The sequence below is a fragment of the Dermacentor andersoni genome, chromosome 6 (assembly GCF_023375885.2).
Source record: "Dermacentor andersoni chromosome 6, qqDerAnde1_hic_scaffold, whole genome shotgun sequence".
Classification (NCBI taxonomy): domain Eukaryota; kingdom Metazoa; phylum Arthropoda; class Arachnida; order Ixodida; family Ixodidae; genus Dermacentor; species Dermacentor andersoni.
The window spans coordinates 136,210,047-136,224,489 of NC_092819.1; the positions used below are offsets into that span (position 1 = coordinate 136,210,047).

General features: G+C 46.3%; 1 protein-coding gene across 1 annotated transcript in view; it reads left to right on the forward strand.

Annotated features, from left to right (window-relative positions):
* The first annotated feature begins 7,362 nt into the window (after positions 1 to 7,362).
* The window catches only part of LOC129382639 (uncharacterized), a 30,798-nt gene continuing 23,717 nt past the window's right edge, over positions 7,363 to 14,443 (forward strand). The window contains exons 1-3 of the mRNA XM_055066763.2: positions 7,363 to 7,496; positions 8,984 to 9,057; positions 12,475 to 12,583. Coding sequence (XP_054922738.1) covers positions 9,004 to 9,057; positions 12,475 to 12,583 — 163 coding nt within the window. The 5' untranslated portion in view covers positions 7,363 to 7,496; positions 8,984 to 9,003. The remainder of the gene's footprint in view (positions 7,497 to 8,983; positions 9,058 to 12,474; positions 12,584 to 14,443) is intronic.

Sequence of the window (14,443 nt, forward strand, 5' to 3'; positions counted from 1 at the left end):
GTCTTTCTCCGGTTCCGGTAAAGATGTGCTAATCGTGCTTCCAGCGAAAAACACAACAGCCGTCCACATTGTTTTTCAATAAATCCCCAGTCTTCCTGGTCCTCCTTGCTCACTTCATTTTTCTTGGCAAGCAAAGTAGCAATGTACGGCAAGTAGTTTTTCTTATGTTCTTTGGTGACTCAACGTACGCAGCAGCAGCTTTCGTAGTTCACCTAATTTGGAGGACGGTTGGAAACACCCGAATAAAAGGCACGTTTTTCACGAGGTAATTGGCTTCTCAGCCCCCTTTTCTGCTTAAGACTACTTAAGCACGGTATACACATTTGATTCTAGTAATTCTAGTATAATAGCTCTACCTCGTTTCTTCTGCACGTTAACAGCTGGTGCCTCCCAAGATGGCGCTATACCGCCATTGTACGAGCCGAGGAGAAATAAATTCAGTAAGAGCTAACGAGGCCTTGCCCGTCGCTGAGGAGGAGCGGATGAGGGATCCCGGGTAACTTCGACAATCGAAGAGAGAACAGAGAACATGCAGCGAGAATTCTAATGGTTTGTTCTCACATTCGATGGCTTGATTTTCGATGCTTCTGGACGACGGGCGTCAGTATCAGGAGCAGCTGCGCTGTTCCTGATACGTACAGGCTGACCTGCTGCTTAATTAATAAGTAGAGATGTAAGGGCTGGGAGGAAACCCGAAGGATTGAAAAAAAAAAAACTTTTTTTTTCGTTTTCTTTACCGGCACAAGAAAGTGGAAAAGGAATCGATAAAATTTTCACATACTCTTATACTTGCGATTTTCTCCTGTGCAGCCTACGATCTAGAAGCGACAACGACCATGAAATAAATGACAGCACGGCTTTCAAGTGCTCTCATTATCTGCTCGCAGTTTCGTTTTGAAAATTTTGCGTATAGCTTTCAAACTTTGCGGAATACAGGATGCCTTCTGGGTTTTGCTCCAGGTCTTGTGTCTGGGACTCCGTGACGCACGTGGAACCGTCAGTCTAGTGGCAAGGCTCTTGCGTTAATCATCTGTGGACAGCTATAGCTTCTACACTACTGCAAGCACCATCGCCATGGTCTAGTCGTGTACGAAACCGCTCTTTGTTGGGAGGTATTAATAACAAGCTACGCAATAGGCTCACATTTGTTCAAAAACGCCTCTTTGTTGAATCGAATTTGCATGTGGAAGCAACCGCAATCAATTTTAATAGGAGTGTATCCATTGAGAGTGTACTAAGTGGCCTTTTTCGTAGTGGTCACATTAGCAGTCTTTCGAAGAAGAGAACAAGACATTCATTCCATTGTCTCCATAGAGCTTCTCACTATTGTCTCCGTTTTCTCTGCGTAAATATCGCATGTGTTAAGGGATAATAGCTTTTTGAGTGAATAATAAATATAAGGTATTTTTAGGGGAGCTTCACCCTTTTTTTGAGTTTCCTAATTTCTTCAAAAGGTCCAGAAAAAGGCGCTTTGTTTCCTCCCGCTCAATATTTCCGGAAATTTTGCATGTCCATGCGTGAGCTTGCCCAGTCTGCTCCAGAAGTGCAATTTCCTACATATCATCTTTTCGTGGAAGTTTCTCCGCAGTGTTGGCTTTATCCCTGCTGAAGCGTTTCTCTCGATTGTTCATGTCGGGCGCTAAGTAATTTATTAACTAAATTATTTGCCAAAGCCACGTTGCGTTTTTCGGTTGTACCGAGACTGAAATAAGGAGCACAATAAAAGTAAACACAGCTAAAAAAATTTTCTTCTAAAATATTCATAAAAGATTGTGTGTGTGCGTTCCGTTTCATTTTCGATGGTAAGCTGAATCAATAATCCAGCAAAAAACTAGCTCATCAAAAAGCCTCACTTAATTTTGTCATGATTTCTGCCAACACGGTCTGCACGTTCTTTTTTATTTGTTTGTATCGGCCTTTGCTCTTATTTTCGACGCTTTGTGCGCAATTTTGCCTGCATCATCGCTCCCCTGACGAAGCTCCTGGCTGGCCCTGGTGACCTTCGCGATTGGACTCCGGCATGTGACCACGCCTTCACCACTTTGCGTCGTTTGCTTACCTCACCGCCTGTTCTACGCCACTATGACCCGACTGCACCGACCGAAGTTCATACGCACGCCAGCGGCGTTGGTCTTGGAGCCGTCCTGGCGCAACGCAAGCCTGGCTTTCCGGAATATGTGGTTGCGTATGCGGGTCGTGCCCTCACGAAGGCAGAAACCAATTATTCTGTCACAGAGAAAGAATGCTTGGCTATAGTTTGGGCGTTAAACAAATTTCACCCTTACTTGTATGGCCATCCGTTCGATGTTATGACGGACCACCACGCGTTCTGCTGGCTTGCGTCACTGAAAGACCCGTCAGGCCGTCTTGGACGTTGGGCTCTTCGGCTCCAAGAATTTGACATTCGCGTCATCTATCGATCCGGGCGCCAACATTCTGATGCAGATGCACTCTCCCGATCACCCATGTGATCCGACGAAACGCCACCCTCATCCATAGAGTTCGGTTGCTACACTTGCTGTTACTGACATGCCGTCTGAACAGAGGAAAGATCCGTGGATTGTGTCTCTCATTGACATTATTCACAGTTCTTCAACAGCTACATGCCCTCGAGCCCTTCGTCGCCAAGCCACCCATTTCGTGCTACGGGACGCCATCTTGTACCGCCGAAACTATCAGCCGTACGGTCGCAAATGGCTGCTAGTCATCCCTCGATATTTGCGCTCCGACATATGCCCGTATTTCTACGCCGACCCGCAACAAGCTCATGCTGGCGTCCTGAAAACCTACGAGCGGCTCCGCCAGCGCTACTACTGGCGCGGCATGTATTCTTATGTCCGCAAATACATTCGGTCATGTGTAGCCTGTCAGCGACGCAAGACATCTCCTCATACGACAGGCCCCCTGCAACCTTTACCGTGTCCTGCACGTCCTTTTGATCGGATTGGCATTGACCTTTATGGGCCTCTTCCATGCACTGCTAAAGGAAATCGTTGGATAATTGTCGCCGTAGACCACCTCACAAGTTATGCCGAAACTGCTGCACTTGCTTCGGCTGCTACTCGCGACGTCGCCGCCTTCATGTTACGGCATTTCACCTTACGGCATGGTGCACCGCGAGAACTGCTCAGCGACAGAGGCCGTGTCTTCTTGTTCAAAGTTATTAATGAGCTACTCGCTGCTTGCCGCACTATTCACCGCACCACTACGGCGTATCACCCACAGACTAAGGGTCTAACGGAACGGTTCAACCGCACTCTTGGTGACATGCTCACCATGTATGTTGCGTCTGACCATTCCAATTGGGACGACGTCCTCTCTTTTGTGACATACGCGTATAATACCGCCGTTCAGGCTACCACAGGCTTCTCACCATTTTTTCTTCTTTATGGACGTGAACCATCCACTACCCTCGACACCGTGCTACCATATCATCCGGATGCCTCTGAATTCACCCCTCTTTCCGAAGTTGCTCGCCATGCTGAAGAGTGCCGCCAACTGGCTCGCTCGTTCACGTCGGCTACCCAAGGAATTCACAAAGATCGCCACGACAACGGGCAGCCCACACAGTCTTTCGCCGTGGACTCTCACGTCTGGCTTCAGCTGCCCTTCCAATCTCCAGGCCTTAGCCCAAAGCTTGCTCCGAAATATCAGGGTCCGTACCGGGTCGTCGCATGTACATCGCGTGTGAATTATGTGTTCGAACCGGTGAGGTCATCTTCGGACAAACGCCGCCGTGGCCGCGAGATGGTTCACGTCAGCCGCCTGAAGCCGTACTACGACCCCCTTATCGTGTCATCACCTTAGCTCGCCAGGGTGGCTCCTCTTCGCCGCGGGGGCAATTGTAGTGGGTAATATGCATGTGGCGCTGTGCGGACTGCCACCGCTGCGGCGCGAGACCCGAGCTCGGGCTGCTGATGCGAACTCCTAGGACTCGCGATCAAGCGCTACTTGCGATCCCGCGTACGAGCTGCAATAAACCCCCTTTCAGTTTGTTTCTTTTTCTAATCTTGGCATATTTGGTTACCGTCGGATGTAAAGAGGATTATTGGCTTTCCCAGCCTTCTCAGTATCATCATTAGAAAATATCAGAATCTTAGTATCTACATACTGCGGGCAAAGATCAAGATTTCTATAGAAATAGGATGTATGTAAGTATTTGCTTTCGCTTTCACTTTCACAACTAGGTGCTACCCCGCCTAGTTTCGCATCAATTACCGGCACGAGACAACTCAGCTACCACGCGCGCTGACGAGAGGCCTTGCTATTTGTTTACCGAAGGCACATCTAATGACAGTTGTGTACCTGATGCCGTAAATCTGAAACAAATGAATCCTCGGTGTGCATACACAAATGCACTAAATACGCAAGATAAAACTGATGGGGAGAGTCTATGACCAGAATTAAGTGTAAGAACTGCTGAGTTGATGGAATTCACTCGTGTGAAGTCGTGAAGCTTAACTAATAATTTTATACTAGCTCCTCCCAAACTGCTGTATGGCGCACGCGTGATGGGTAGGCTCGTAGAAGCATGTGCTGGATTTCTTAACACGTCAACGCGTCTGTGTTGTGACATAATTACTTTCTGGTTTACAGCGTTTCTTAATGTTATATATAAAACGTAATTCACCGAAGGCGAATATATCTGGTAATTGCATGTCAAATGGGGCGTTGTTGAACGTGAAAAAGTCCAGGGACTCAACTTCTCTGTATACATATGGCTACGCAAGCCATTGTGCATACTGAGAAATTTCTTAATCTATTGAGAACGTCCGTTGAAAATATTAATAGTACTAGTAGAAGCGCTCGAACATTTATTTAGAATCAGTTTGGTGAAAATGGGCAATGTGCTAGTAGATTTCAGAAATTGGATATCCATGTTGTCGCGATAATAGCTAGCAAAATTGTGCTTTAGCGTGCTAGCTGACCCAGCAATATTGTCGCCTCTAAACTCGACAAATCTATAAAGCGGCTGCCTCAAAAAGGCTCTCGCACTGTATGGGTTTGTTTGACCACAGGGAAGGGTGACTTCAGATACTACTACTACTACGCTGTTTAATCTCGCGGGGACCGAATGGGTTTTCTTCCTAGTTCCTCGCTACTCCCAATTGAATCCTGCATTTGCGGACATCACAGACTCTGGACAAGGTGCCTGAATCTTACTTCTGGTGCGTGAAAGCTATAGACCTAGCTGCATTCCCGATGGAAACAACAGAGTTGCCCCACCGCGCAATCTGTGAGCATACGACGCCATCCGACCAGACGAACCTCGTTGTCTCACCGGATCTGCCAACACGATCTATTTGATAGCCCGCCTGCGGGGGACCCGCTCGTAAAATCTTGATTAGAGCACAGGGACAGCACCCCCGATGTGCTGTTATATACAGGCGGGCGGTTGAATGTATGTTTTTATTTTTCCCGTCCGAGCAACTGTTTTGGCAGCGTCAGTAAACGGGAGACGGTGTCTACTATGGGATGTGGAGTGCACACAATGTTGTTTTTTCTTTCTTTTCTCATCTACCCATGGGTTCTGAGTTGAACGCGCAGCGAATAAAAGGCAGAGAAAATTGCTTCCTCGCTTTCTGGTTCGTCGTTTTCTATTTGACGCGCTAAGTTTGTAGTCGTGAAGTTTACCGTCAGCCCTCTAAGTCAGCGCCAAAGGAATCTTTTCCAGGTGCTACGCACCCAGTGACAAGTTTTCCACCCCAACATGGATGCATTAATTACTCATTGCACAATACAATAACTAAGCAGCGAAGTTGACAACCATTTTTTTTTTCATTTTTCGGTCCTGGTAAAATTCTAGCCAATTATTTATTTACTTTTCTGGCCATGCTGCATCCCCTGATCTCAGCAATGACTTCAAGATGGTTATATATTCTTTCTTTTTTCTTTTAATCATAAATCAGGGCGTAAGAAGTAGGTGCACCTTCTTCGCGCATCATTATTACGGCTCCAGAGATCCAATGCCAGAGATCAACCACGGGCATACTTTCAAGTCCTGGAAACACTGTATTCAGCGTTCCCTCTGGTTATTCTTCTACAAATCAGTGCGCGTCGACCATCTGGGAGCACTCACGAGAAAGAGCCTATTAGTGGCATTTCAGGTGACAAAGAAAAAGCCTGCTCAGCGAATCCTTCCCGTTCGTGGTGGTGATAAACTTTATTAAAAGGGGGAAGGGTAAAGATGGACGTGGCTGAGGGTTAAGGCTCAAGTAAGGCCCTGGGCCTGCTTGGCCTTTTCCGCCCAGTCCACCAGTTCAAGTTGTCGGTCGACGTCCCCGGAACTGAGCCAGGCTGTCCAGTCAGTCTCGCTGCTGACGGGGGGATGAGAGAACGGGAGCGAGGTGCATTCCCACCTTATGTGTGTTAGTGTTCCTGTTTCTGAGCAGAGCCAACATTTGTCGCTTTCCCTGCCCCCTGTGATTTTGTTAATGTATTTTGGGTGTGGGTATGTATTTGTCTGAAGTCGCCGACACGCGACCGCTTGCGTTTTGTCGAGTTGCTTGGCCGGTGGTGGCAGCGCGCGACGCCTCAAGCGATAACGATGAGCTATTTCATAATAAGTCTCGCATAAGCGCGCAGCAAGTGTAATTTTTGTTTCGTTTTAATTTACCTGCCCCTTTATCTGGTCTGACTTCCCAATTAAACAATACTCTTACATTCGCAGTTCGACCTTTTCAAGTTCCTTTTTCTTAAGTTATTAAATGTACCTACTACCACATCATAGTCCCCTATCATCCACCACGGTAGGTGCGTGCCATGTTCTAACGTCTCATCGTCAACATAATTATCACCATCATTATCATCATTACGAACCAACAGTGCCAAGCGTTCAGGCCATGACAACCGCGTCGTCGTTTGACGATTTTCACTGTTCACAATTTATTAGCTTAAGAAGGCTAACCCTACACAAACCACTCCGCCTTCCCCGATTAGATTCAACCGTTCAAAAATTTACCATCTTTGGATGCCTATGCTATTGGGCTCAGCGACGGGAAGGTTTGCGCTGCCATCGAACGTTTTCTTTTGCGATAATTGAGGTTTAAACTCGGGATACAAAATTTTAAACCTGCTTTTCTTTCAATAAATTTTATTTTGAATTCTTTTTACTTGGATGGTTTTCATATATTTTATAATATTCTTAAGATGACGCAATATGTCTATGATTTCATTCCAACTTACCTGTTGTAAAATTTTCTCCTCTTCTTTAGTACTTGACTTTTACCAACCATATTGTTGACCAAGCCCCCAAAGTCGGTACGTGCCAGCATTTCCAGGGATCTTCATCTACATCGGCACGTCACCCGATCCTCCGTAGTGGGTCGAGCCGTGCGACTCATAGAGTCAACCAACCAACCCTGCTCGCTGTCCCCGCCTCGCGGAGACACCGAGAGGACTTCAGAACGCGCAGCGGGCCCACTTCCTCTCAAGAAAGAGCCGCCAAGACCCGGTTCGGGTTGCTCGATCCAGAAGGATTCAGGACACCGTCGCACGTGAGTTCCGCGTACGTTTCTGTGGGAGCACTGTCTTTCGGCAGAGCTATTCTCGGCGAGCCTCCTGCAGGCCATTGTCTCCGTAACCTCTGCTGGCATGTTAGCGTGAGGAGAGGGTTAGGGGCCTGATTCGCCTGCGCTGCCGGTGCAGCCAAGTCATCCAGGCGGCCTCTAGGGCTTGGAGGTAATAGTGTTTTGACGTTTTACACGTATCCAGTCCTCAACGTGTTAGAGACGGTGCGATAAGCACTGTGTATAGGAGTTAGCAAATAATGGACGAAATGAGGAAGGTGCTCTGCGAATGTCCACACTTTATCTTTTGCTTTTCTGTAGGGGCACGTTGAAGTAATATACGTAATTAGGAGATTCCGGTTGCCCCTGCGGAAAATGTTAGAAATAAGGACATAGTATTATTGCTTGGCGTAGAACGAAAAGCACTGCAGATAAGTATTGCTTCATTCTGAGCCCGAAGATTCCAATTTTGTTTTTGTTTTTAAGCGTGAATGCCGCGTCATACTACTTTCTGTGAGCTCTCAGCTGCTAGAGCGTGGCTTTAAAGCATCAGTACCGTTGAGGTAAAGGCAGGCGGCACCTTAAGGTTTCCATAGTTGCATTCTTTTTTCTCTTGCTTTTTTTTTTTCCTCATAAACGAAAGGATAGCATATTATCTACTGCTGCATGTTGCACAGACTTGTGGTCTATTTATGCATTACACCATAATTGCGTAAACCACCTGAATCAAAGTTTAATATGCTTTATATAATGCCTTTTCATGTCTCTTGCTCCCATCCACTCCGCCTGCCCCGTCAAAGGAAGCAAATGCGCAGTGATAACTTCTGCGACAATGAACATAAGGAACGAGCTTAATAACTACATGATAAAATTACGTGCGCAGTTTGCCATTATTTGAGGAATATGAGCTTACTCGCCACAGCCGCGCCAAAGGTTTGAAAAGCAGCAACAACTTTAAAAAACCTTATTCTTATTTCCACCACGCTACCTCCAGGCGTAGCAAGACTTACTTTAGTGGTCGACGGCAAATACATCTCGGGAGCGTTCCCGTTGATGCAGCACAAATGCGCGCGAATCATCTGGCGCTCCAGTTCTGCTAACAAGTTGATCATACTCACATAAAAAAGTCATTGGTTGATAGACGTTATTCTCACGCAATGTTTAGCGAAATTCTGGCCCGGAAATGTGAGAAACAAGTGATACACCTTCGTGCTTGGAAAGACATGCGCTCTCTCCTCTGCCAGCACTCTTCGTCACAGTGCTATTGCGACAGCGAGTGCTCGCGGTAACCGAATGAGATCTGTTTATCTCTGTATTAGGGCTTGACCAAGCTCACTGAGTCAGTGAAAGCTTACTGCAACACATAGTACTCGTAAAAATTAGAGGCTTACTTCGTTTATTATTCTCATATCTGTAGCTATCACTTTCACTGATTCGCCCTAGACGTGAAACACGTTTTTTTTTTCTTGTTACAGGCTCAAGAAGTTCAGGGATCATGTGTTGGAGCAGCACAAGAACCACCCTCGTGTTGGTGTCCCTAATGTGCATGGTAAGATTCCGGTTTTTCAACCACTTAGTTTGAGACCTTTTTACAGCTGGGAGGCGTAATACGGTGCGCCAACTTTCAGAGTTTTCATGCTCTGCTTTATAACTAAAAATATTGCTGCGTACGATTACTTACGATGAGGAAGAGGCCAGTGCTGTGAAGAAGACGACGACGTCTGGGGGCTAGCGATGGTTGTTGCCTTTCGGTCAAGCAGCGTATTCATTTAGTAAATAAACTTGCGTATAGCTTCCCTTCTGCGTCTTCCCACGTGACATATTTAATGGAGGTGGACGTTTCCTGTTTTCGTCACGGAGCTTAGAAGTTGACGGTGTGTCGAGCTTTCCAGCATGGCTTCCGAAGACGACAGCTCGTCTCAACGAGCTCTGCTGCTCAACCTGCTGCCCACCCGACGACTTGCATGACACCCTCCGCACCCATGATCCTGGCGTATTCTAGGGAAAAGATGGAGAAGACGTCGAGCACCGGATCAGCCAGTATGAACGCGTCAGCACCAAAAACCGGTGGGACTCTACTGTCATGCTCGCCAACGCAGTATTTTATCTGGGTGGCACACTTCGAGTATGGTTTGGGACACACGGAGATGAGCTAACCAGCTGGGATACGCTGAAACGATGCTTCTTCGGCAACCATTACCGTCACCAACTTGCCGGGAAGAAGGCATTATCCATCTGCGTGCAGACGTCAACAGAGCCTACGTCACGTACATTCAAAGCGCCTCAGCTCTGTGCCGCAAAGTTGACGCGCACATGATTGAGCCAGACAAGGTTTCCCACAATGTCAAAGGCCTCGCCGATGGCGCCTTACATTGGTCGTCTTCAACAACGTGGCGACGGTGGACACAGGAATTAACGAGTGCCAGCGCCTGGAACTCGAAACAAGTCGACATATCAACCAACAGTTTGCCCTTCTATCAAGCACCGCGGCGACGTCTTGCTGTGCCAATGCTCCCCGTCCCAGCAACACTGACAATGTCACCTGGATCGTCCGGCAACAAATTGAAGCCGCCTGTCCCACTGCCTTGGAATCCAGCTCCTTCTTCTTCCAGGAAACGGAAGAATCATCGTTGACAAATACCAAGAACAGGAGTTGTTTCAATACGGAGCCTTGAGGAACACCGCTTGTTGCCATGTACACAAAAGATGACTGTTTATTGACGCTAACATAGCAGGACATCTCAAGAAGATAACTGCGAAGGAGAGCAACAACTGAGGCATTAGCACTACGACGCCTGAGCTTTACGAAGAGCATTGGATGGCTGACCACATCAAAAGCGTTGCTGATGTCGCAAGTCACGCTTGGAGTAATCAAGTCGCGCTTAGGAGTATTGGCTTCGAGATCTGCGTCATCAAGCTCGCAAGATTGGTGACCGTTGAGTAACCACAGAAAAATCCGTCTTCGTTTGGAGCCGACAAACTCTTTACACTAAATGACACTATAGTGTCAAAGGCAAGCTCAAAAATCTGGATGTGGCACTGGGAAGTGAAATCAGCCGGTAGTTCTTGACATTTCTTTTTGAACAGCACTGAAATACAGAAGAAACGCGAGCTGCTTTACAAATAGACAGAAAGGTGGAAGAATTAACATAGTTAATAAATTCATCCAGATACCGGTGCACGTAAGTTGCCGTAGGCTTTTAAGATGGCCGAGGGAATGCCATCGAGACCAGGAGACAATGAGACTTTCAAACGTCCGATACACTTATGGATGAGCTCCTCATCAAACAACACTGTACTGTGCATCGTAACTGATGACTGTTCCTGACAGAAACCATCGCTGTTATCACAAGTTGATATATTGAAGAAAAATGAGCAGCAAGGCAGTCAGCAACCGGCATTACTTTTACATGATTTGAGTCAAGCAGGCGAAGACTCTCCACGATTACTGTAGTCACTCCGGATATACATGTATTTCCAGATATCAAGATATCAAGATATCAAGATATCAGATTCAGAGGCACTATTTTCCAGAAACACTATATACGAATCGTGATCTCACCTGCAGAGACGTTTGAATATACCTCAAAAAAGACGAAATTGCCATCCGCAACCATTAAATTCTGAACCTTTAGCTTTTCTGTGCACACTAACGTTATGCTTGAAAATAATTATGGGTTCTAAGATATCCAACGGGTATACTTTGAGCCCTCAGGAAGGCAGTGGGGGATATATCTCCGCCAACCATCAACGCTAAGCTTCGCGATTTGGCGAGCTTGCTGTTCAGCATCCACTATGCCAGTAAGCTGTGACGTTTAAAAAGAGGTAGTAGTCAGCAACTTTACCACCAAGCTTAAAACCAAAGCGAGGGCATCTGGTGATACTGGTGGAGGTGCTGTACCTAAGGGCAGACACAAAGGCCATTATTTCTGGTGGCGGATATACTTGCAAGGACGCACAAGAGGAATGGCAGAACGGGACACATATACTACATTTTGCGCAGTTGTAAAGTGTAAGCCTAGCAGGTTACCGCATCAATAATCAATCAATCAAGTCAATCACACTTTAGTTACAGTGCCCAGGAACATCTAAGGAGCCTTCGTATTGGTGCACTTAAATGGTAATACGCGAGACAAATGGTAAAGGGCAGACAAATGTGGTAGACAGAGAAACAAGTAGGGAATAGGGAATAGCGACGGTTTTGTCGCCTCTGACACTGGTGGCACAATTTCCCCGTGACGAAGGGCCTTCTCTCGTTGTTGGTGGAACGAAATCGTGCGGATAAAAGCGCAGTGCCGCTCATGACGGACTGTGTAGCCATGATGGCTACGATATCACGCCAGAGTAGCGCGCGTCGTCTGTGTGGAAACAAAGCGCTATGATTCGCCTCTACGCGTCACCCACGCGCTGCCTCTCGCAAACTCCTGATCAGTGAGGCAGTCGCGCCACACTTTGCTCCGTGTGCAATGTGCCGCACGAGGCACATTGCCCGTGCAAGCTGCGCTACTCAGAGCATTCTCTTTCTAAAATAAGTAAACTGTGTACCTATATCATCTTAATACAAATTATTAACACGCCAAATGAAAACACCTATAGATCTGCGCTCAAATTTCCCATTAGGGAGTATTGTAACCGTCAGTGATTTTTTTTTTCGCATACGCTATGTAATATTAATATGTAATGTAATATGTAATGTATAATATAATATGTAATACCCCTATGTAATACCCCTTCGGGGGCTTTTAGGGGTAATTATGAAATAAAATACGCATTAGGCACCCTCTCTTGGTTTACCATTTGAAGAGAAAATGAATGGCGATAGGTTGTTAGGAACGGGTTACAATTAAAAGTGCTTTGACAGCGGTGGTTCCAGAGGATAATCCATGGATGAACCTAAAATTAGCTTTTTTTATGCTGCAGTTGACTTTGTAGCAAACTGAGCTAAATACAAAATATCTTCCTGCAGTACATGAACGGGTTCAACCTCACATCCAGGCTGTTCGGCTTCTATGATATACTTCGGCGGTATAAGGCAGCCGAAGTTCTTCCCGACGTCACCGATCTGTCGAAATGGGGTGAGTTAATTTAGACACGGCACGTATGAATATCTACAGATAGACAGAGAGACAGGCAGACGGATAATTCAAAAGTTCGAGACCTGTTCTTACTTGAAGAAATAAATTTATGCACATTCAAACATTGTCATGTTTAAAATCATATTGCGCAGCGTTCCAATCTACCACTTTTTGAATATATAATGAGATCCTCACACTAAGTGAAATATCAGGAATCTTGAAAAAAAATACAGAGAAAGCGGCAGTTAGGTTTATATTTCATAAATTCGCAAGGCTGGACAGTCCCTCTAAAATTATGTCAGAAAATTCTATACCTACCCTTGAATCACGCCCAAAGCAGCTGAGGCTTGAATTCCTTTCCCTCCTTCTCAACAAGAAGCTTGAAATGAAACCATCGACTTACAACACGCTTGCAATAATGCGGCACACAAGACAGTATCATGCTGACTCACTCACACCATTATCCTCCAACTGATAAGCTTAAATTTTCTTTTTTTCCCCCACAATATCGGACTGTAACGATAGTTTACAAACACACTATGAGTACAAATTCCATAAATTTGGTGTGTGCTGTATATATATATTGCTACGGAACGGAACAAAGACGCGAGCCGGGTGAAGAAGATATTAGAGGCTACCGCGGGCTGTTGCCTCTTGGCCAAGTGCGGCGTATTTCCTCGTAAATATACTTGTATATAGCTTTTCGTCGACGTCTTCCTACGTAACATATCTGGTAGAGGTGGACGTTCCCTGTAACTCGTCACGGAACTTCGCAGTGGACGGTACGTCGAGCCTTCCTTTATGGCTCCCGGTGACGACAACTCGACTCCGCCACTTCGACGACCTACATCACTCTCCCCGCTCCCCGTGATTCTGGCGTCATCCTCATCAGCCTGGTTATGCCCACTGCAGGGCAAACGCCTCTCCCATACTTCTCCAACTACCCCAGTTATGTACTAATTGTGGCCATGTTGTCCCTGCAAACTTCTTAATCTCATCCGCCCACCTAACTTTCTGCCGCCCCCTGCTACGCTTCCCTTTCCTTGGAATCCGGTCCGTAACACTCAATGACCATCGTTTATCTTCCTTACTCATTGCATGTCCCGCCCATGTCCATTTCTTTTTCTTGATTTCAACTAAGATGTCATTAGCTCGCGTTTGTTCCCTCACTCAATCTGCTCTTTTCTTACCCTTAACGTTACACCTATCATTCTTCTTTCCATAGCTCGTTGCGTAGTCCTCAATTAAAGTAGAACCCTTTTCGTAAGCCTCCAGGTTTCTGCCCCGTACGTGAGTACTGGTAAGACACAGCTGTTATACACTTTCTCTTGAGGGATAATGGCAACCTGCTGTTCATGATCTGAGAATGCCTGCCAAACGCACCCCAACCCATTCTTATTCTCCTGATTATTTCAGACTCATCATCCGAATCCGCCGTCACTACCTGCCTTAAGTAGATGTATTCCCTTACCACTTCCAGTGCCTCGCTACCTATCCTAAACTGCTGTTCTCTTCCGAGAGTGTTAAACATTACTTTAGTATTCTGCAGATTAATTTTTAGACCCACCCTTCTGCTTTGACTCTCCAGGTCAGTGAGCATGCATTGCAGCTGGTCCACTGAGTTACTAAGCAAGGCAATATCATCAGCGAATCGCCAGTTACTAAGGTATTCTCCATTAACTATTATCCCCAGTTCTTCCCAATCCAGGTCTCTGAATACCGCCTGTGAACAGGCTGTGAATAGCATTGGAGAGATCGTATCTCCCTGCCTGACGCTTTCCTTTATTGGGATTTTGTTGCTTTCTTTATGGATGACTACGGCAGCTGTGGAGCTGATATAGATATCTTTCAGTATTTTTA